This window comes from Coregonus clupeaformis, chromosome 35 (genome assembly GCF_020615455.1).
Source record: "Coregonus clupeaformis isolate EN_2021a chromosome 35, ASM2061545v1, whole genome shotgun sequence".
Classification (NCBI taxonomy): Eukaryota; Metazoa; Chordata; class Actinopteri; order Salmoniformes; family Salmonidae; genus Coregonus; species Coregonus clupeaformis.
In genome coordinates, this window is record NC_059226.1 from 24,221,458 (window position 1) to 24,242,267 (window position 20,810).

A 20,810-nucleotide genomic window follows, 5' to 3' on the forward strand; every position below is an offset into this window, starting at 1 on the left:
AACTCCACTATGGCCAAGACCAAAGAGCTGTCAAAGGACACCAGAAACAAAATTGTAGATCTGCACCAGGCTGGGAAGACTGAATCTGCAATAGGTAAGCAGCTTGGTTTGAAGAAATCAACTGTGGGAGCAATTATTAGGAAATGGAAGACATACAAGACCATTGATAATCTCCCTCGATCTGGGGCTCCACGCAAGATCTCACCCCATGGGGTCAAAATGATCAAAAGAACGGTGAGCAAAAAATCCCAGAACCACACGGGGGACCTAGTGAATGACCTGCAGAGAGCTGGGACCAAAGTAACAAAGCCTACCATCAGTAACACACTACGCCGCCAGGGACTCAAATCCTGCAGTGCCAGACGTGTCCCCCTGCTTAAGCCAGTACATGTCCAGGCCCGTCTGAAGTTTGCTAGAGTGCATTTGGATGATCCAGAAGAGGATTGGGAGAATGTCATATGGTCAGATGAAACCAAAATATAACTTTTTGGTAAAAACTCAACTCGATCGTGTTTGGAGGACAAAGAATGCTGAGTTGCATCCAAAGAACACCATACCTACTGTGAAGCATGGGGGTGGAAACATCATGCTTTGGGGCTGTTTTTTCTGCAAAGGGACCAGGACGACTGATCCGTGTAAAGGAAAGAATGAATGGGGCCATGTATCGTGAGATTTTGAGTGAAAACCTCCTTCCATCAGCAAGGGCATTGAAGATTAAACGTGGCTGGGTCTTTCAGCATGACAATGATCCCAAACACACCGCCCGGGCAACGAAGGAGTGACTTCGTAAGAAGCATTTCAAGGTCCTGGAGTGGCCTAGCCAGTCTCCAGATCTCAACCCCATAGAAAATCTTTGGAGGGAGTTGAAAGTCCGTGTTGCCCAGTGACAGCCCCAAAACATCACTGCTCTAGAGGAGATCTGCATGGAGGAATGGGCCAAAATACCAGCAACAGTGTGTGAAAACCTTGTGAAGACTTACAGAAAACGTTTGACCTCTGTCATTGCCAAGAAAGGGTATATAACAAAGTATTGAGAAACTTTTGTTATTGACCAAATACTTATTTTCCACCATAATTTGCAAATAAATTCTTTAAAAATCCTACAATGTGATTTTCTGGAATTTTTTTTCTCATTTTGTCTGTCATAGTTGACGTGTACCTATGATGAAAATTACAGGCCTCTCTCATCTTTTTAAGTGGGAGAACTTGCACAATTGGTGGCTGACTAAATACTTTTTTTCCCCACTGTACATCCGTGGACTCATCGAGGAGGAGGCTGAAACGCTGGTCACCCACATCTGCGACCAACTTTTTCAGAAAGTATGGTGCTAGAACACCATTAATCATTTCTGTGCACTTTGTCCTGTACATTTTGAAGTGGGTAGCAGCAGTGGAGTTTGAGAAAGCAGCTCTACATGCTTCTCCAATGTGATCACATGCCAGCATGGAACAGTGTTCAGCGATAGCTAATGCCATGGTGGCCTCAGCCTTTTTTGCAGAGTCAATTTTTTAAACCATAAATGGCAGCTTGTTTTGAGTGGAACTGTTATAAGGCTTTGCCTTTTGAGTGTTTTTGAGTTGTCATGTGTTTTTTTACATCACTAAGTTTGGCGTAGAAATCAGCCTTACAATACAGGCAGTATGCCTGTGTATCATCTCCAATAAACGGCTTCAACCAGCCTTTGAATTCAGGGTTTGATTCCCACTCCTTTCTGTATTTTTGAGTGTACAGTTTAGACTGAGACATGATGAGCTAGCCAGCTAGATGTTTAGCTTATGTCACAGAGAGGCACACACACAGTGGACGAGGTGAGTAAGTGACTGAGGCTGTGTGAGTCAAATGCAGTGATTTATTTTTGTCAAGTGATTTATTTTAGACGAAGAACATTTTACATTTACATCCCGCCCTGAATGTAAGCCAGGGCGGGATCAGCCAGCGGCGGCTTCCTGCATGCGCGATTCATTTGCAGTCTGGACGCGGAGGGGTGAACATCTCCTGCTCTGACTGCTGCGCGAGGACTGGGCCGCCTGTGAGTGCTTTGGGACGGGGGTGGGGCCCGGGGCCCACGGCAGCACCCGCTGCTCGTTGAGAAGAGTAAGAACGATACGTGCTTTCACGTCAGTCTCTAAAAGTATCCAATAACACCAGAAAAGGTCACTAGATTTGTCGCTAGTCGATTTTTTAAAAATGTGTCGCTAGAGGGGTCTGAATACTCGCTAAATATAGCAACAAAGTCGCTAAGTTGCCAACACTGTTCACTGAACAGAGATATTAGAGAAAGGAGGAGATAGAAATCCCATTGGGCAATGAATGGAAGAATGTATAACGCCCCACCCAGCAGACTGTTGACCAATCGTGTTCACATTGTCATGCTGCGTCACACGGTTGCTAAGCTAATCGTCACGCAATCCCTTCTCAAAATCAGGGTACGATGTCGCGTTCAAAACAACTGGGAACTCGGAACCCTGAAGTAGGAGATTTCCGAGTTCCCCGTTGTTTTGAACGCAGCATACAATTTCAATGGAGTTTCCCATCTCCTCAAAAGTATCTCTTAACAGTGGCCAAGGTTCTGTCCATGCAGGCCCACTCTCAGAGAAGATTAGTATCAGCAACAGAGCAGAGAAGTCAGGTTCTACCGAGATTTGATTCAGAGCGCTAGAGTCCAGAGTGCTAACCATTACACCATAGAACTGTTCTGGTTCCTGGTGGCAGTTGATGGGCTCTGCAAACAGAGATAGTGCCAGTGCAAATAGAGATAGCGGCAGATTATGTTTTACAGTCTAAATGTAAAATGCAACAAATCAAATCAAATTGTATTGGCCACATGCGCCGAATACAACAGGTGCAGACATTACAGTGAAATGCTTACTTACAGCCCTTAACCAACAGTGCATTTATTTTTAATAAAAAAAGTAGAATAAAACAACAAAAAAGTGGAGAAAAAAAGAGCAGAAGTCAAATAAAATAACAGTAGGGAGGCTATATATACAGGGGGGTACCAGTGCAGAGTCAATGTTCGGGGGCACCGGCTAGTTGAAGTAATATGTACATGTGGGTAGAGTTAAAGTGACTATGCATAAATAATTAAGAGTAGCAGCAGCTATTCCCGCTTGAACTGGTAAAAGTATGACAGAGCATCAAAACTGCAACTAGCCATTTAGAAAGGCAATCCGCAAAGGAACACAATTCTGTGGGGGTTTTGGGAAAAATACATCAAACACAAACGCATAACTGCCTAATGTAATGACAGTAATGCGTATTACGCACGAAAGCCTCTCAAAATACTAATTCTCTCCCAATTTGTTAGTCTCAAAACTTTGAATAAATACTGTAAATACAGTGAAAATAGTACAATAGACTACTTCTTATAGCAACAATGGAACAAACATATTCAAAGATATGGAGAATCCCATCTCCAACTTGGAAACCTTTACGCACCGATAGGCTTTCCCTCTGGACTCATAAAATCTGTTTTCCAATGCAGGAGGATTGCATGTATTTATTTTAAGCATATGTTAAGACTTAAAAGTTTAGTTATTGAATCTAAAAAGAAGTGTCTGGTTGTTATTCAGCAGCATTCCATAACATTTACTATTTGATAAATATTGTAACTTTTTAGAACGTTCCTATTGTACATTTAAGATTGTAAACATACCTTTATGGTTGAATTTGAGTATGTAGCCTTCCCAAATAGCTTTATAAAGTTTTCTACTCGAGGAAAAGTGTAGGTCTGTATATCATTTTTCCACTGTGGAGGAGCTGCGCGCAACGGAGAACATGAGCGCCAAGGGTCTTCACGTACATACTAGACTTCTACATTGCTAGAATGACTGACCACTTGCAACAGTGAGGGATCTCACAAACACTGCTTTGATAAATTCTTTAGTCGTGACTCCCCGTCCCTGTGAAACCTAACCTCAAATGAACACCTTGGCAATACATTTTCTGACAGATTAGAGGTCGAAGGTAGCCAACAGTCCCACTGGGCATAGACGTCAATTCAATGTATATTCCACGTTGGTTAAACAACGTTGATTCAACCAGTGTGTGTGCCCTAGGTAATATGAAATTAGAAAATGAATTTAATGCCAAACCTGCCTGAGTTATTCCTAAGTATTGTAGTTACTCTATAAATTGACATTGACAGGTATAAAAAGGACAACTTTTTTGTGTGTAGCTTTTAAAACCAGTTCAATTAACAGTAGTCTGCTACCACAACCTAGTCTCTGAGCATTTCTTATTATTCTGTATGTAAATCCAAGACACATTTCGTGTGGTATGTATTCATTTGTGGATGTCATCACCAATTTCGTATATGTTACGAATTACAATTTGTATTATATGTTAAGAATTTGCAAAACGTACAAGATGTTACGAATTTGGCAAACGTATGATATGTTACGAATTCTAGCTAGGTGGCTAACATTAGCTAGCTAACAATAGCTAGGCTAGGGTTTAGGGGAAATGTTAGCTAAAGGGGTTAAGGTTAAGGGAAGGGTTAGCTAACATGCTAAGTAGTTACAAAGAAGCTAAAGAGTAGTTGAAAAGTTGCTAATTAGCTAAAATGCTGAAGTTGTCCGTGATGAAATCAAAACCTTTGGGTTGCTAGACATTCGCAATATACGCCCACCCACACCCAGACCAAATACCCTACTTTCGTTTTTGCCTTAAGTAACCATCTGTCTTATGTACCCATACCAAACGTTAACATATCATACTAATGTTTGTGTCCTGGATTTACATTTACTATGTTACGTCTAGTCTATGAGACCAGGCTGGCTACCAATCTCACTTCCAGTAAACTACCCACTGGATTGCAAACTCACTGAATGCTGTTTTTGAAAAACATTTTAATCTAATGGAAAAACAAATCAACAAAATGTAAGTGAATATGTATTTCCCTGTGGTTCAACTATAAAAGTGGCTGTATCCCACGGCACCTAAAAAGCCAGAAAAAAAAGTTCTGAAAGGCTCTCACATAGAAGGGTTGTTTTTCTATGCTCGAGAAGAGGCAGCCCACTGTCCCCAAGAATGGGTCTGGTGAAAGCATTGCTCTAACGTTCACAAGCTTAAAAAGTGTAGAGCAGATTGCCATTGAATTGGTTAATGTAATTAACAATGATAGTCTGTGGTGGTGTACTAATTTCATAATATTAGAAATACTGCCGATCGATAGATACAGGCCATGGTGAGTTTGGAGTTGTCGCAGATGCAGAACCTTGGGCACTTTCCCGCTTGAGCTTGTAAAAGTATGACCAAGAGCATAAAAAAATGCAACTAGCCACTTAGAGAGGCAATCCGCAAAGGAACACATCTGTGGGGGTTTTGGGAAAAAGACATCAAACACAAACGGGATTTGACTGTAGGCCTAATGTAATGACAGTTATGCGTATTACGCACTAACGCCTCTCAAAAGATTGCAAACTCACTGAATGCTGTTTTTGAAAAAAAAAAAAAACATTTTAATCTAATGGAAAAACAAATCAATAAAATGTAAGTGAATACGTATTTCCCTGTGGTTCAACTATAAAAGTGGCTGTATCCCACGGCACCTAAAAAGCCAGAAAAAATAGTTCTGAAAGGCTCTCACATAGAAGGGTTGTTTTTCTATGCTCAAGAAGAGGCAGCCCCCTGTCCCAAAGAATGGGTCTGGTGAAAGCATTGCTCTAACGTTCACAAGCTTAAAAAGTGTCGAGCAGCTTGCCATTGAATTGGCTAATGCAATTAACAATGATCAAAGTCTGATGTGGTGTACTAATTTCATAATATTAGAAATACTGTCTGAATTGGTTATGGATATGTAGTATATCTATGACCTTTTCAGCGCATACAACTGAGTTAATGTCCAACAAACAGTGTATTCATTCAAAAGCACATCCCAGGCCTAATCTCTTTCTCAGATGAAGTGGCAAGTCCCCATACAAGTGGATCAAGTACAACGGTCTGCTGCTTCCTTGAATAGTCCCCTTTATGTACTGCAAAAACTTGGAAAACTGAGAGTATTTCCAGTAAAAATGTAGGTCAAACAGTAGGCGTCGTGTGCGCCTTGCTCAGTATTAGCCACAGAAGCATTATACACTGAACAAAATTATAAACACAACATGTAAAGTGTTGGTCCCATGTTTCATGAGCTGAAATAAAAGATCCCAGAAATGTTCCATACTCACAAAAAGCGTATTTCTCTAAAATGTTGTGCACAAATTTGTTTACATCCCTGTGAGTGAGCATTTTATCCTTTGGTCAAGATAATCCCATCCACCCAAAAGGTGTGGCATATCAAGAAGCTGATTAAACAGCATCATTACACACGTGCACCTTGTGCTAGGGACAATAAAAGGCCACTTTAAAATGTGCCGTTTTGTCACAACACAATGCCACCGATGTCTCAAGTTTTGAAGGAGCCTGCAATTGGCACGCTGACTGTAGGAATGTCCACAGAGAATTGAATGTTAATTTCTCTACCATAAGTTGTTTTAGAGAATTTGGCAGTACGTCCAACCGGCCTCACAACCGCAGACTGCATGTAACAACACCAGCCCAGGACCTCCACATCTTGCTTATTCACCTGCAGGATCGTCAGAAAGGGGGGAGGGGGGTGCTGAGGAGTATTTCTGTCTGTAATAAAGCACTATTGTGGGGAAAACTGGCTGGGCTTTGCTTCCCAGTCATGTGAAATCCATAGATTGAGGCCTAATGAATGTATTTCAAGTGACTGATTTCCTTATATGAACTGTAACTCAGCTAAATCTTTGAAATTGTTGCATGTTGCATTTATATTTTTGTTCAGTGTAGGTTTCAAAATTTGGGAGGAGAAAGAACCTGCACCCAGATGAATAGTTTCTTCCCTCCGTAAAAAGTGTTAAATATGGTTGAAGGACTAGATCCGTATTCAAGGTAGTGCTTACTAAATTGTCAAATTGAAATGTTCACAGGCCATTCAGTATATGCTGAGGCCGGTCCACTCAATAACAGACACCCCCAAAGTGTCTGTTTAATAGCTGCAACAAAGAAATCTACATATTTATTCAGTTCTTCCCTTTCGATTGTTATTGTATAATCACATTTCCACAGCAGCCCATATCACACATTTTATATTTGTATTTTTATATCCATTTTACCCCCTTTTATTTTTTTTTACATAAAACCATTACTTATTGATGGTAAGAGGGTAAATATAGAGAGAACCTGTGTTGAAGATTGTAATTCAGTCCTTTCACTGTGGGTGAGGCAGGATGCGCCATTCACACTTAATCTCCCAAGTGTTTGTGTGTGTGTGTGTGTAATATTCAGTCCGTCCATCCACAGTGTAATCCTATTTAGGGCCCCCTTTATGTCTGGGGGTGGGGAATTGTTCTGTTCATAAGTCCGTGAGAGTGTCTGTGTGGTCCGGTGTGACTCAGCTCTCAGGCCTGACCTGCTCCAGCGTGGACTTGAGGATGTTCCTGGCGCTGCTGCACAACTCCAGGGCCTGGATGTGTCTGAGGGTCACAAACATACAGTCACACACCTGCAAGGCGAGGTCAGTACAGGTGCATCAAAGCTGGGACCAAGAGACTGAAAAACAGCTTCTATCTCTGCTGCCTCTAGACAGACTATAAATCACTGGCCACTTTAAGAAATGGAACACTAGCCACTTTAATAATGTTTACATATCTTGCATTACTCATCTCATATGTACAGTGGGGAAGACAAGTATTTGATACACTGCCCATTTTGCAGGTTTTCCTACTTACAAAGCATGTAGAGGTCTGTAATTTTTATCATAGGTACACTTCAACTGTGAGAGATGGAATCTAAAACAAAAATCCAGAAAATCACAATGTATGATTTTTAAGTAATTAATTTGCATTTATTGCATGACATAAGAATTTGATCACCTACCAACCAGTAAGAATTCCAGCTCTCACATACCTGTTCGTTTTTCTTTAAGAAGCCCTCCTGTTCTTCACTCATTACCTGTATTAACTGCACCGGTTTGAACTCGTTACCTGTATAAAAGACACCTGTCCACACACTCAATCAAACAGACTCCAACCTCTCCACAATGGCCAAGACCAGAGAGCTGTGTAAGGACATCAGGGATAAAATTGTAGACCTGCACAAGGCTGGGATGGCCTACAGGACAATAGGCAAGCAGCTTGGTGAGAAGGCAACAACTGTTGGTGCAATTATTAGAAAATGGAAGAAGTTCAAGATGACGGTCAATCACCCTCGGTCTGGGGCTCCATGCAAGATCTCACCCCGTGGGGCATCAATGATCATGAGGAAGGTGAGGGATCAGCCCAGAAATACACGGCAGGACCTGGTCAATGACCTGAAGAGAGCTGGGACCACAGTCTCAAAGAAAACCATTAGTAACACACTACGCCGTCACAGATTAAAATCCTGCAGCGCACGCAAGGTCCCCCTGCTCAAGCCAGCGCATGTCCAGGCCCGTCTGAAGTTTGCCAATGACCATCTGGATGATCCAGAGGAGGAATGGGAGAAGGTCATGTGGTCTGATGAGACAAAAATAGAGCTTTTTGGTCTAAACTCCACTCGCCGTGTTTGGAGGAAGAAGGATGAGTACAACCCCAAGAACACCATCCCAACCGTGAAGCATGGAGGTGGGAACATCATTCTTTGGGGATGCTTTTCTCCATCCCAACCGTGAAGCGTGGAGGTGGGAACATCATTCTTTGGGGATGCTTTTCTGCAAAGGGGACAGGACGACTGCACCGTATTGAGGGGAGGATGGATGGGGCCATGTATTGCGAGATCTTGGCCAACAACCTCCTTCCCTCAGTAAGAGCATTGAAGATGGGTCGTGGCTGGGTCTTCCAGCATGACAATGACCCGAAACACACAGCCAGGGCAACTAAGGAGTGGCTCCGTAAGAAGCATCTCAAGGTCCTGGAGTGGCCTAGCCAGTCTCCAGACCTGAACCCAATAGAAAATCTTTGGAGGGGAGCTGAAAGTCCGTATTGCCCAGCGACAGCCCCCGAAACCTGAAGGATCTGGAGAAGGTCTGTATGGAGGAGTGGGCCCAAATCCCTGCTGCAGTGTGTGCAAACCTGGTCAAGACCTACAGGAAACGTATGATCTCTGTAATTGCAAACAAAGGTTTCTGTACCAAATATTAAGTTCTGCTTTTCTGATGTATCAAATACTTATGTCATGCAATAAAACGCAAATTAATTACTTAAAAATCATACAATGTGATTTTCTGGATTTGTTTTACATTCCGTCTCTCACAGTTGAAGTGTACCTATGATAACCTCTACATGCTTTGTAAGTAGGAAAACCTGCAGTGTATCAAATACTTGTTCTCCCCACTGTATACACTGTATTCTATACTATTCTACAATATCTTAGTCCATGCCGCTCTGACATCGCTCGTCCATATGCATATATTCTTAATTCATTCCTTACTTAGATTTGTGTGCATTGGGTATATGTTGTGAAATTGTTACATATTACTTGTTAGATATTACTGCACTGTCGGAGCTAGAAGCACAAGCATTTCACTCGCAATAACATCTGCTAAACACGTATGTGACCAATAACATTTGATTTGAATGATGGACAGTTTCACCTTTCATCTTTACTGTTTTCTTAAACGCAGCAGCCTGACAACATAGGAAACGGGGTATATTGTGCAATTTGGAGCATGTTGGCAATATTCTTGGGGAACTTTGTGCCAATATGGTGTGTTAATCTGCAGTCGGAGAGGGTACCTGAGAGCTACGCTGCCGCCCATCACTCACGCCCTTACCGGGACATGAAGGCCTCCAGCACAGCGATGTGCTCCTGGGGGAAATAGTCCTGACGCACGGCGTACTCCAGCGCCTGCAAATGACCAGGCACCACACGCACCGGCTTCACCTTGTCCTCACTCTGAATGAGACAGAGAGAGGGGGAGACACGAGGGCTACAATAATACAAGGTGGAAGAAAACCAGGAGTTATTCTACAAATTCGTATTACTCTACGAATGTGTGTGCATACCTTGAGGAGTCCCAGCATTACTAACAGCGATGATACAAAGTTGTAACCTTGGAAGGAGGGGCTGGCGAAGGCTTTCCTGAGAATTGCATCTGTAGAACAAAGAGGATATACACTTAACATGCAGTCATACAGATGAGCAACAAAAACAGTCTCATATCCATGGACTCAGTCTGGCCCCATGTCTTCACCAAGTACTCAGTAAGTACTCACAAATTAGATAAGTGGCACTCACCAATACTGTCCAGGACAGCACTCTTAACCTCTTCATCTTCCTCCTTGTACACAGAGGAGATCTTCAGGAAAGCCTCCGCTGTCTTACCAGCATCAGCCACATCTACCTGGAAGAGAAGAGCGAGGACAACAGGTTCAACATCACCAGCAACCTGTTTCAGCCTACTGCCAAGTTTGCTGTGTAAGCTATTCATGACAGGGTGTGTTTACCTGCTGTTCGAAGAGCAGGGCCCTCTTGGTGCCCAGTTTGAGCAGCTTCTCTGGAGAGGGGAAGCAGAGGAAGGAGGCGGCATCTGGGGGTTGGGGCACTGACGGAGGGGAGGACACCTGATTCACACTGCTGTCCTCCTCCTCGTCCTCGTCCTCATCTTCATCATCCTCCTCATAGTCATCCTCTTCCTCATCCTCATCAGGCTCCCCTTCATCGTCGCTGCAGGTAGAGACAAAGATTACACAAAGAGATTTTCTCATGGCAGCTTGTGATAAAAGACAGGATGGTTAAGTCTAAAAGTATAAACTAATTTCCTATTTCAATCCAGTACCTGAGTGATCCCAGCAGGTCTCCCATGTTCAGGCCATCCATTACCTCTCTGAGGGCATCACAGCACTCCTCCCCCAGGCAGTTACCTGACAGTACCAACAAACACAGCACAAAGTCACACATGAACTCTACAAATCCTAAGAAAACATTATCAGCCGATGGAACATTTTCAATCCAGTTTTCATGTGTTGTAAGTCAAGTGTTTATCCATCATATACCATTTAGGTCCAATTTCTCCAGTGTGGCTTTGCCCTCGACTGATTGTGCCACCAGCAGTGCAGCTTCTCCTGTAATCTCCCCGAATGACAGATTCAGCTCCTGACAGAGGTAAAAAAATATATATATATAGGTGTGTATGAGTCAGGTGCTGCCACAGCAGAGGGAAATGTATGAACACCCATGAAGTAACAATCAAGTACAGCAGATGTTCCTGCAGCCGAGGGTGGGACCAGTGCTACCCTGTACCTTGAGGATGGGAAGCCCCTCAGTGACTGCCTCTGCGATGGCTATAGCCCCCTCGGAACGCACCAGACAGTCTCCAAAGTTTATCACCTGGACACTGCGCAAATGTTTCAGAGCCTGAAGGGGGCACAAAACACAGTCATTGTATAGCAAATGCATTTGAGCACTCATCTATAACAGTAATCCTTCTACCCCCCCATAAAAAAAAAGGTGGTTGTCCCACTGGCTATCCTAAGTTGAATGCACCAATTTGTAAGTCGCTCTGGATAAGAGCGTCTGCTAAATGACTTAAATGTAAATGTAAATCAACTTCATCCGGGTTTCATTGTCATACAGCCTTCGTACACAAGGCAAACCACTACTGTACCTGTGCCATGGCGATAGCTCCTTTCTTGGTGAAGGTGTTGTCGTTGAGGTTGAGGACCCGGAGCTGGGGGTTGTGTTGCATGGCAGTGGCCAGAGCAGTCACCCCAGGGTGATTGATCCCATTCTGAGGCACGTGCACCTCCTCCAGACTACCCATCAGCTGAGGGCACACAGGAGGTCATACAGTAGCATCAGACAGAGATAGCTATATAGACTGTATATGGCTTGTCACTGTCAGTACAGTTTAATCATAGACTCAGTGGCATTATGTTGGTGTGTTCGAGGAGCTTTTATCCATGCAGCTGCCAGTACTAATGCTAAAGAGCCCCTTGTGAACTACTGTGGTGACTAACTGCACAGGTAGCTTAGTGGGTAAGAGCGTCGTGCCAGTAACCGAAAGGTCGCTGGTTCTAATCCCCGAGCAGACTAGGTGAAAAATCTGTCGATGTGCCCTTAAGCAAGGCACTTAACCCTAATTGCTCCTGTAAATCGCTCTGGATAAAAATGTAACGTCCAGATGGTCAGAAATTCTGATATGTTCAGCTCAGGAGCCAGTGTCTGTACCTGGAAGGCCTGGGCGAGGGCAGTGGCCCCATCGTTCTCCAGACGGTTCCTGCCTGCGATGAACACCTTCAGCCCAAGGGGGGTGCCCTGTGCACTGGACTGCTTATAGCACTCCGTCAACGCTGCAGCTAAGATCTGAGGAGACCACACATACAGAGCACAGTGAAAAAACTATTTTGGAAAAGGTTATGATTATCAGGATAGATATTAAATCATTTCATAAGATTATCATGATATCACTTCTCAAATGATAGCACTATTCAACCTTAACACAAGCTATATTTCATATGAGAAGTTAAATTAGCTTTAGATCTTTGCTTAAATTATTTTACTGACTATATTACAACTAGCAGGGGGCAACTTTATGTTGTTGAGTCTGCTCAATAACACAATATAGCTCCTATCGAACTGGAGACATTCTACCCACCTTGCCTCCACCAATGCCCATGCCGCAGTTGTTGAGCCGCAGTTCCTGCAGCGTGTGACAGGCAGTGCTCTTGAGCAACTTCTCGATGCCCTTCACCCCGTCTGGTCCAAAGGCGTTGTCACTGAGGTCCAGCAAGGTCAGTCTGGCGCCTGCTGTCATCAGGGCCGCACCCAGGGAGTTCTGAATAGGGGAGATGAAGGATGAGAACAATCCCAGACCATCTTTCATCTATCAAAGGGAGCTGGTATAAAACTTTTTTTTTTTAAACTGTCTCACCAGGGCTGGAGGGATCTCAGAACGCAGTCGCCCAGTAAACATGTCACTCCAGTAACAGTACTGAGGGAGAGAGATGGTGATAAAGGGTTAGCTAAAGTATTGTCTAGCTAGCCCTATATATCACAGACACATTGCTCTCACCAATAGAGGTCAAATAAGCAAGATTGAGTGATTGACAGCAGAATACATGACAGATATGAAAGCAAGATGGAACAGAGCCAACAACAGGTATCAACATATGAGATCATCAACCCTTCTCCGTGTGGCAGTCAGTGGAATACCTGTCCTCTGTACCACGAACAATACAATCAAAACACACCTCATCTCATAACCACTGTGACTGGTACCTTAAATTCACTCTTTGTCTCCAGGGCTTTAGCGATGGCCTGTGCTGCCTCCACCCCATAAGTGTTCCCCTCCAGCCTGAGCGCTTGCAACCCCTTGAACTCCTGGATCTCTTTCACCATCTCTTCCACTGGAAAGAAGGAGACAGAGGGAGAGATTGAAGACAAAGACCATGATTGTGTGATGAAAAATACATTTAACATTGGACACCACCTTGTCCTTGAACAACCTATTGTATGACAACTGGAGGAGCATAAGCATAATGAGTCAATGGTCAGTGGTTGAAATTCTTACCAGATTGTGCATTGTCGAATTTGCGACCTTGGCCCTTATAGCTCAACTCTCCCTCAGTCACCTGAGTTTTGGCCAGAGAATCGGCCAACTGTGCAACAACATCCGTCGCCATCAGGACACCTGAGGAACATACACACGTATGAACAAGAATATGCACTACTTACTTAAGCAAAACATAATATATTATCAATTACCACCTAGTAGAGTACCTGCCTAAGACCTAGCGTTACCAAAGACACACATGAAGTTTGAAGTGATTTTATAAACATTCATTGTTAGATAGTTAACTTTAGCTAATATACACAGGGGATGGAAAGTTGCTATATCTGTAAACGTTGCAAGCTTGCTATCGTTGTGCTACTCTCTGGAAGAAGTGGAAACCCTTGTTAACTAATGTTAACCAACTAGCATGATAGTTACGACAGTATAAACATATTTCTTAACGAGTTATAACCAGCTGGCTAACTAGCTAGGTAATGAACTGTTGGAAAAAGCTGAATATGGTCGATCATTTCCAATGTGGTGTGACAAAGCTATGACATGTTCCCCAATAATACAGCCAACAAAACAATTTACTTAACATTGTTCTGACTTGGCAAAGTCATAACATACCTATAGTTAGCTAGCTAGCTTCGCAAGCTAAAGTTGTGCATGCGCTGGTACGGCCTTCGACCAACTTGATCTGATAAATATGGCAACTCCCCTCGCGTGTGGCCTTACTAACGTTTCCCTGAATACATTTGCAAGCGAAAATGTTTCAATGCTTACCAAATGCAAATTTCTGCGTAGAGGCCTGTAGCTAGTTGTTTTCAGAACAGTGCTATCTGTCCCACAAGCTATCTCCCGCTCGGTTCTGACGTTTAAACACTTCGAGGACCATGACGCGAGACACACGGGACTTGTAGTTCCAAGTAGTTTCGGTTGCTCATCTTCTTCTATGAGATCATGGCGGTCCGCAAACAAACGTTTAAGTGCATGCTGCCACCTATTGTGCTGGAATGTACGATCAATCATGATCTGCCCAATTCTGTACTACCATGAAAATATTTTTTATTGAGGCTACCAGACAACCCTTTTCATTATTTTGTCCACAACACATTTTTATTATGTAATAATTAATTTTAACAACAAATTCCAAATGCAAGCTTCATAAGTAAATTATCAATTTGAAGCAATTCTGACATACCAAAAGACCAGTAGGCCTATGCCTAGTAATTGTTGCTTGATGCCCTATTGCTGGTGAGCTTGCAAAGTAAACAGTTAATATTCTTGAACACCAAACAATTTTTGGAGCTGAATATTTATTTATGGCAATCCTCTTTCTCTACAATTTGATGTTTGCGCTGCACCCAATCCTATAGCTAGCTGTATTGCACATGAGTAATCTGTTCGCTAGTTCCGTAGTTCTCAAACTTTTTGACCCACGACCCCCAAAAAGGAGTGGTTCAAAGCTTGCATGCACGCAGGCACAGGGCGAATACGCATGCACAATCGCTGCGCAAATGTAGCCACTAGCCTGTCATTCCAGCCATAAACAGTGATACATTTTCAAAACGCAAGATACAGAAATAAACTTTGTTTTAGACTTGTATTTTGAGCTGAGTCATTCATGTTAGCAGTCAATATCAACTAGGGATATCATGTCACATTGTCACTTCTCTGGAATCCAGAGCAAACAGGATTACGGCTTACCCAGTGGCGATTTTAGCATGTAAATCTTGGTGGGGCAAACAAAAAAAAAACTGAGGGATGCATGCGAGCAAAGCCACTACACAACACAACACAACACTAAACCATACATTAATTGCGCTATAATGGTGACAGACGGTGCCCACAAACTGTTATGGCCTACATCAGGGGTTGTCAAACGTCCGGCCCGCGGGCCGGATCAGGCCCGCAAACGGGTTTAATCCGGCCCGCGAGATGATTTAAAAAAAATAAAAATAAAAAAAAGATTATTTTTTTTGTAAAGTATAAAAATGCGCTGCAATTTTTCAATAAAATAAACTGCTGTTCCAATTGCGTCCACTGGATGGCGCAATAGCAATTGTGTTAAGCAAGCAAACTGTTTATACCGGGGCAGAGCAAGTAGGTCAAGCACGTGCAGCCAATGAGCTACTTTGTTTTGCCCGCGATATTTATTACGGCTTCTACTTTTAACATTATGTGCTTTGGCACCCTCATTGCCGCAGAGTGGACGCAGAGTGCAGAGTGTTCCAAGAAAAATTGTCATCCTATTTATTCACGGAATTGAATGGGAAAGCTGTATGTTTGGTGTGTTCAGAGCATGTTGCAGTGCTGAAAGAATATAACCTTCGTCGCCACTATGTGAGTCTTCATGCCGACAAATATGACAACTTTCAAGGACAGCGGAGATGAGAGAAGGTGAATGAACTGTTGGCGGGTCTGAAGAAACAGCAGTCTGTGTTTACTCACAGCCGAGACATCAGTGACGCTGCAGTGAAAGCTAGCTACCTCATTGCTAATGAAATCGCAGTGGCTTCAAAACCATTTAGTGAGGGTGAATTTGTAAAAACATGCATGATGAAGGCAGCGGAGATTGTGTGCCCTGAAAAGCGGCAGGCTTTTTGCAAATGTCAGCCTGACAAGAAACACAGTTGCAGACAGGATTTCCGATCTTTCAGTGGATTTGGACAGCCAGTTGAAGCAAAAGTAAAGTCATTTATTGCGTTTTGGTTGCAATTGATGAAAGCACGGACATTACAGATGTTGCACAACTGGCCATTTTCATCCGCGGAGTTGATGACACATTGACCGTCACCGAGGAGTTCGTGGAGTTGGTGCCGATGACAGATACAACGACAGCAGCTGATATTTTTACCGCACTCGGTCGGGTGCGCTGGACAGGGTCGGAGTGGACTGGTCCCGCGCTGTCAGCCTGGCTACAGATGGTGCGTCCTCAATGATCGGGAAAAAAGCAGGCGTTGTGACAAAGTTCAGAGAGAAAGTGCAATCTGCAAATGGAGGACGTGATTTTTGACTTTTCACTGTATTTTTGCACCAGGAGGCTTTGTGTTGCAAGTCATTAAAGATGGATAACGTCATGAAGGTGGTCATCCAAACTGTTAATTTCATCCGATCCAGAAGCCTGAATCACCGTCAGTTTGACAGCCTTCTCAGAGAGAAAGACCACATCTATGGCCTGCCATACCACACTGAGGTAAGATGGTTAAGCCGAGGTGCTGTGCTGAGGCGTTTTCTTTGATTTACGAGAAGAAATTGAACAGTTCATGGAAGAAAAGGGCAAACCAGTGTTAGAATTTCATTCCGCAGAATGGATGCAGGACCTTGCATTTATGGTGGATGTTACAGAGCACCTGAATAACTTGAACAAACAGCTGCAAGGGCGCAACAAAGTTGTCACGCAGTATTATGACAGCATACGTTCTTTCAAGTTGAAGCTGTCATTGTGGGAGACGAACTTGCCGGTGGTGATGCAGCTCACTTCCCCTGTCTGAAAAAATGTGTGCGCGACCCAACATGTGGCAGACATGAAGCGGTTCAAAGATAAAATAACGGGACTGTTACGGAGTTTGAGCAACGCTTTCAGATTTATGTTTATATGTTTTTATGTTGATGTGCTATTATTTTTAATTGATTTTATTTTATTTGTATATTTAACCTATTCTTGACTCTGTGGTTCTTGCACTTGTTTGGGGAACAGGATTTCATTATTTTTATCTACATTTCTGCCTGAGAAATGACACCCTGATATAGTTCTGTGATCTGTGATATACTTCTGTGAATCACTGAGGCATTGTGTGTTTGTGTGTTCTTTGTCCTCAGAACTTTCAAATAACTTGAGGTGTTTTATGATTAATAGTGATGTTGTGCTTTTGGACACTGTCCTCAGGCTCCAGCTTTATGTTTATATGTTTTTATGTTGATGTGCTATTGTTTTTAATTGATTTTATTTTATTTGTATATTTAACCTATTCTTGACTCTGTGGTTCTTGCACTTGTTTGGGGAACAGGATTTCATTATTTTTATCTACATTTCTGCCTGAGAAATGACACCCTGATATAGTTCTGTGATCTGTGAAACAGTTCTGTTAATCACTGAGGCATTGTGTGTTTGTGTGTTCTTTTTCTTTAGAATTTTCAAATAAACTTGACGTGTTTTATGATTAATAGTGATGTTGTGCTTGTACTATTTTGGACACACTGTCCTCAGGCTCCAGCTTTATGTTGTATGTTGATCGTATTAAAACAAAGAAAACAATCTGAAGTTGTTGTTTTTAAGTTATATATACCATGATTTTTCCGGTCCGGCCCACTTGGGAATAGATTTTCCTCCATGTGGCCCCTGAGCTAAAATTAGTTTGACACCCCTGGCATACATAAAGCTGTCCCAACAGCAGAACTTTCTATTCAGCACCATGGAGTGAATCCGTACCCCTGCTACACCTGGCTACCAGTGGAGCCTTGTCTGGCAGCGAAACAGTTAATTCAGCCTCATTTACTGCCTTTAAAAAAAACATAGCTGATATAGCTGACTTGCTTAAACAAATGTGGTTTCTACTGACAATTGAGATGTACAAACTATGGCATAAGGGGACGACGAGCGGATAAGAGGTAATCCGTAATTTCGATTAAGACATTAATGAGCGAGCTAGGACGGACGTAGTCAATATAACTATTTGTTCAGCACTTTTGAAATGTATAGCGACAGAATTCAAGACATGGGCCGTTCTTACAGGATTCTCCCTGTACACCAAGTCAGAACCATAGGATAAATAAAGGGGGCATACAGTGCATTTCCACATTTTGGTATGTTACAGCCTTATTCTAAAATTCATTAAATAGTTTTTTCCCCTCATCAATCTACACACAATACCCCATAATGACAAAGCAAAAACAGTTTTTTTGACATTTCTGCAAATGTATAAAAAAATAATGACATTTACATAAGTTTTCAGACCCTTTACTCAGTACTTTGTTGAAGCACCTTTGGCAGCAATTACAGCCTCAAGTCTTCTTGTGTATTATGCTACAAGCTTAGCACACCTGTATTTGGGGAGTTTCTCTCATTCTCCTCTGCAGATCCTCTCAAGCTCTGTCAGGTTGGATGGAGAGTGTCGCTGCACAGCTATTTTCAGGTCTCTCCAGAGATGTTAGATCGGGTTCAAGTCTGGGCTCTGGCTAGGCCACTCAAGGGCGTTCAGAGACTTGTCCCGAACAGTGATGCCAATTTAGCATTTTTTTTGCTAGATTTAGCAACTTTTCAGACTACCCTGGCAACTATTTTTTCAAACAGCACCTAGCAACAAATTTAGCTACATTTAAAAAATTGATTTGGAACTTTTAGCAACTTTTGAAAAGTGACTCAAACGCTAAAATGCACGCATTTTCCCTTGTTAAGTTGCGTCAATTCAAATCTGGTATTAGGAACAAAAGAGGTCAATACACGTCTTCTAAAATAGACTAGTATTTTAATTAATGCAAAACACTTCAATGGTAAATATCCACTGAAATACCACGCAGGACAGACAGAGAACTGAGCCATTGTCATAAGTTCTTCTTTAAATACTCTGACAGAGATAGTTCCCGCTCCCTGCTGGCCTATCAGAGTAGAGACTGAGCGTGGTTTAGACTTACTCAGCCTATCGTTGGCGCACATGCTGGTCCCAGCCCCGTGGCGCTTCACTGTTGCCTGGCATAAGTTGTTATCTGCAGCTGGTCCAGAGAGTCAGCACCCATAGACACAGTTCCCCTGTACTTTCCCACCCTAACTATACTCTTTGTACCTACGTCCTTGGACGGTTCACAAAGAGGCAGTGTTCATGTATGTGAGACACAAGTTCTTATCTCCCCCTACTCCCTAACAGCTCCTCACATGAATCACAGCTTGTTATGTTAAACAGTCTATATCAGTACAGCACAAACCTATTATGTTTAACCATTAATGTATTCTTTCTAAGCTAGGCATCACATCTAGTTATAAGAAAATAGAACCCCACAATCCCCCTTTTCACACCCACTGGGTGTGAACCCAAAATAAGAGAACCCAAAATAAGACATTTCAGGGAAATTCAGGAATCCCCCTATTGACACCCTCTAGGGTGTCACTCATTAAAATACAATACAAACAAAAATAATCACACTTTTATTAATAGGCAATAATGATAATAAAAAAGCCTTCAGTCCTTTCATCTACACCCAACTTGTACTAGGTTGGCTACCAGCCACCCAGGAACTTCAAACCTTCACATGAGGAAAGACAAACATTCACAATGGTTAACTTGATTAATAAAGCATAAAACACAGGATTAATAGAACACACAAAACAAGATTAAAACATAAAACACAAACAGGGAAGTAAATGTTGGCCCCCTTTAGACACCCTCTAGGGTGTCACTCCACCACCTCACCAATAGCAAACCAAGGGTCATCCTCAGTCAACTTCATCTCAGTGTCTGCATCTCCTTCTTGAGCCCCTAGGAGGGGCATCATACTAGCCGTATGCACGACATCTGTAACAGACTTTCTCAGACAAGGAATTACACAGGCAGTACAGCACATTAATATTAGAAACACAACTACTAGGGTCAGAAATCCAGTAACCACCATAGTTGAATACTTGCCAAACCAATCACCCAACCAGGAGAACAGTCCGTTTCCCTCCATTCCAGCCATGCTCTTCATTTCAGCTGATAGTTTATCTAAACCAACTAGTCAGGACTGGTATTGTTAGGGATAAATGTACAACAATGGCTTAACATTCTATAGACACCACCCCTTTCTGCCTGATCTAGAGCGAACCTCTTTTTACTAAGTCATAAGAGTGAGATGGGGGATAATTGTTCAAAAGATCCCTTCTGTTGCATCCCTAGTCCAGCCAATAAATCGTTGTTGGTCGTAATAGATATAATTAATCCAATTCACAATTTTGTTTATTGTCACCCACCAAACGAACGTGGTAGTAAACCCTTCCCCTAATTGTTTCATAGCTCGGTATCCATCCGATACCCCCCTTTGTATCCCAATCGCATCCATCTAAATAGGGCTATTCTCCTTCTTGTTAAAACTCCTCCTACATCTGTTTAATCCTTGGTTCCTGTTGACTAATTCTAACTAGTTGAACCAGTATAACCAGGGCGCATGTATCTAGCCACCCCTTTGGAATTCTCTGCCTTACACTGCCTTTACTGGCACACGCTCACCACACATCGGTTACAGGGGCTGTAAGGTTCAGAATTCTCTCCTGTGCTTCCGAACTTAAGTCTCCAATTGATAATTGGTGATGCCTTTATTTCTCTTTACCCCCCATCTGGATGTTCAGTCCCCCTCGGTCTC

General features: G+C 42.7%; 1 protein-coding gene across 3 annotated transcripts; it reads right to left on the reverse strand.

The window, feature by feature from the left end:
- Positions 1–6,958: 6,958 nt before the first annotated feature.
- On the reverse strand, positions 6,959–14,378 carry LOC121550908 (ran GTPase-activating protein 1-like). 3 transcript variants are annotated; one of them, XM_041863347.2, is made up of 15 exons: positions 14,262–14,378; positions 13,494–13,613; positions 13,202–13,329; positions 12,855–12,914; positions 12,579–12,758; positions 12,152–12,286; positions 11,589–11,747; positions 11,225–11,338; positions 10,978–11,077; positions 10,761–10,845; positions 10,429–10,648; positions 10,220–10,325; positions 9,988–10,076; positions 9,756–9,877; positions 6,959–7,479 (listed from the first exon to the last, which is right to left on the reverse strand). In XM_041863347.2, exons 2-15 carry the CDS (start codon positions 13,603–13,605, stop codon positions 7,398–7,400), a joined length of 1,692 nt encoding a protein of 563 aa, XP_041719281.1. In that variant the 5' UTR covers positions 13,606–13,613; positions 14,262–14,378; the 3' UTR covers positions 6,959–7,397. The 3 variants fall into 3 exon arrangements, with proteins under 3 accessions (XP_041719281.1, XP_041719282.1, XP_041719283.1); XM_041863348.2 differs by lacking the exon at positions 14,262–14,378 and adding an exon at positions 14,106–14,185; XM_041863349.1 differs by having other exon boundaries at positions 7,396–7,479; positions 9,718–9,877; positions 14,262–14,377.
- Between the last annotated feature and the right edge of the window lie 6,432 nt (positions 14,379–20,810).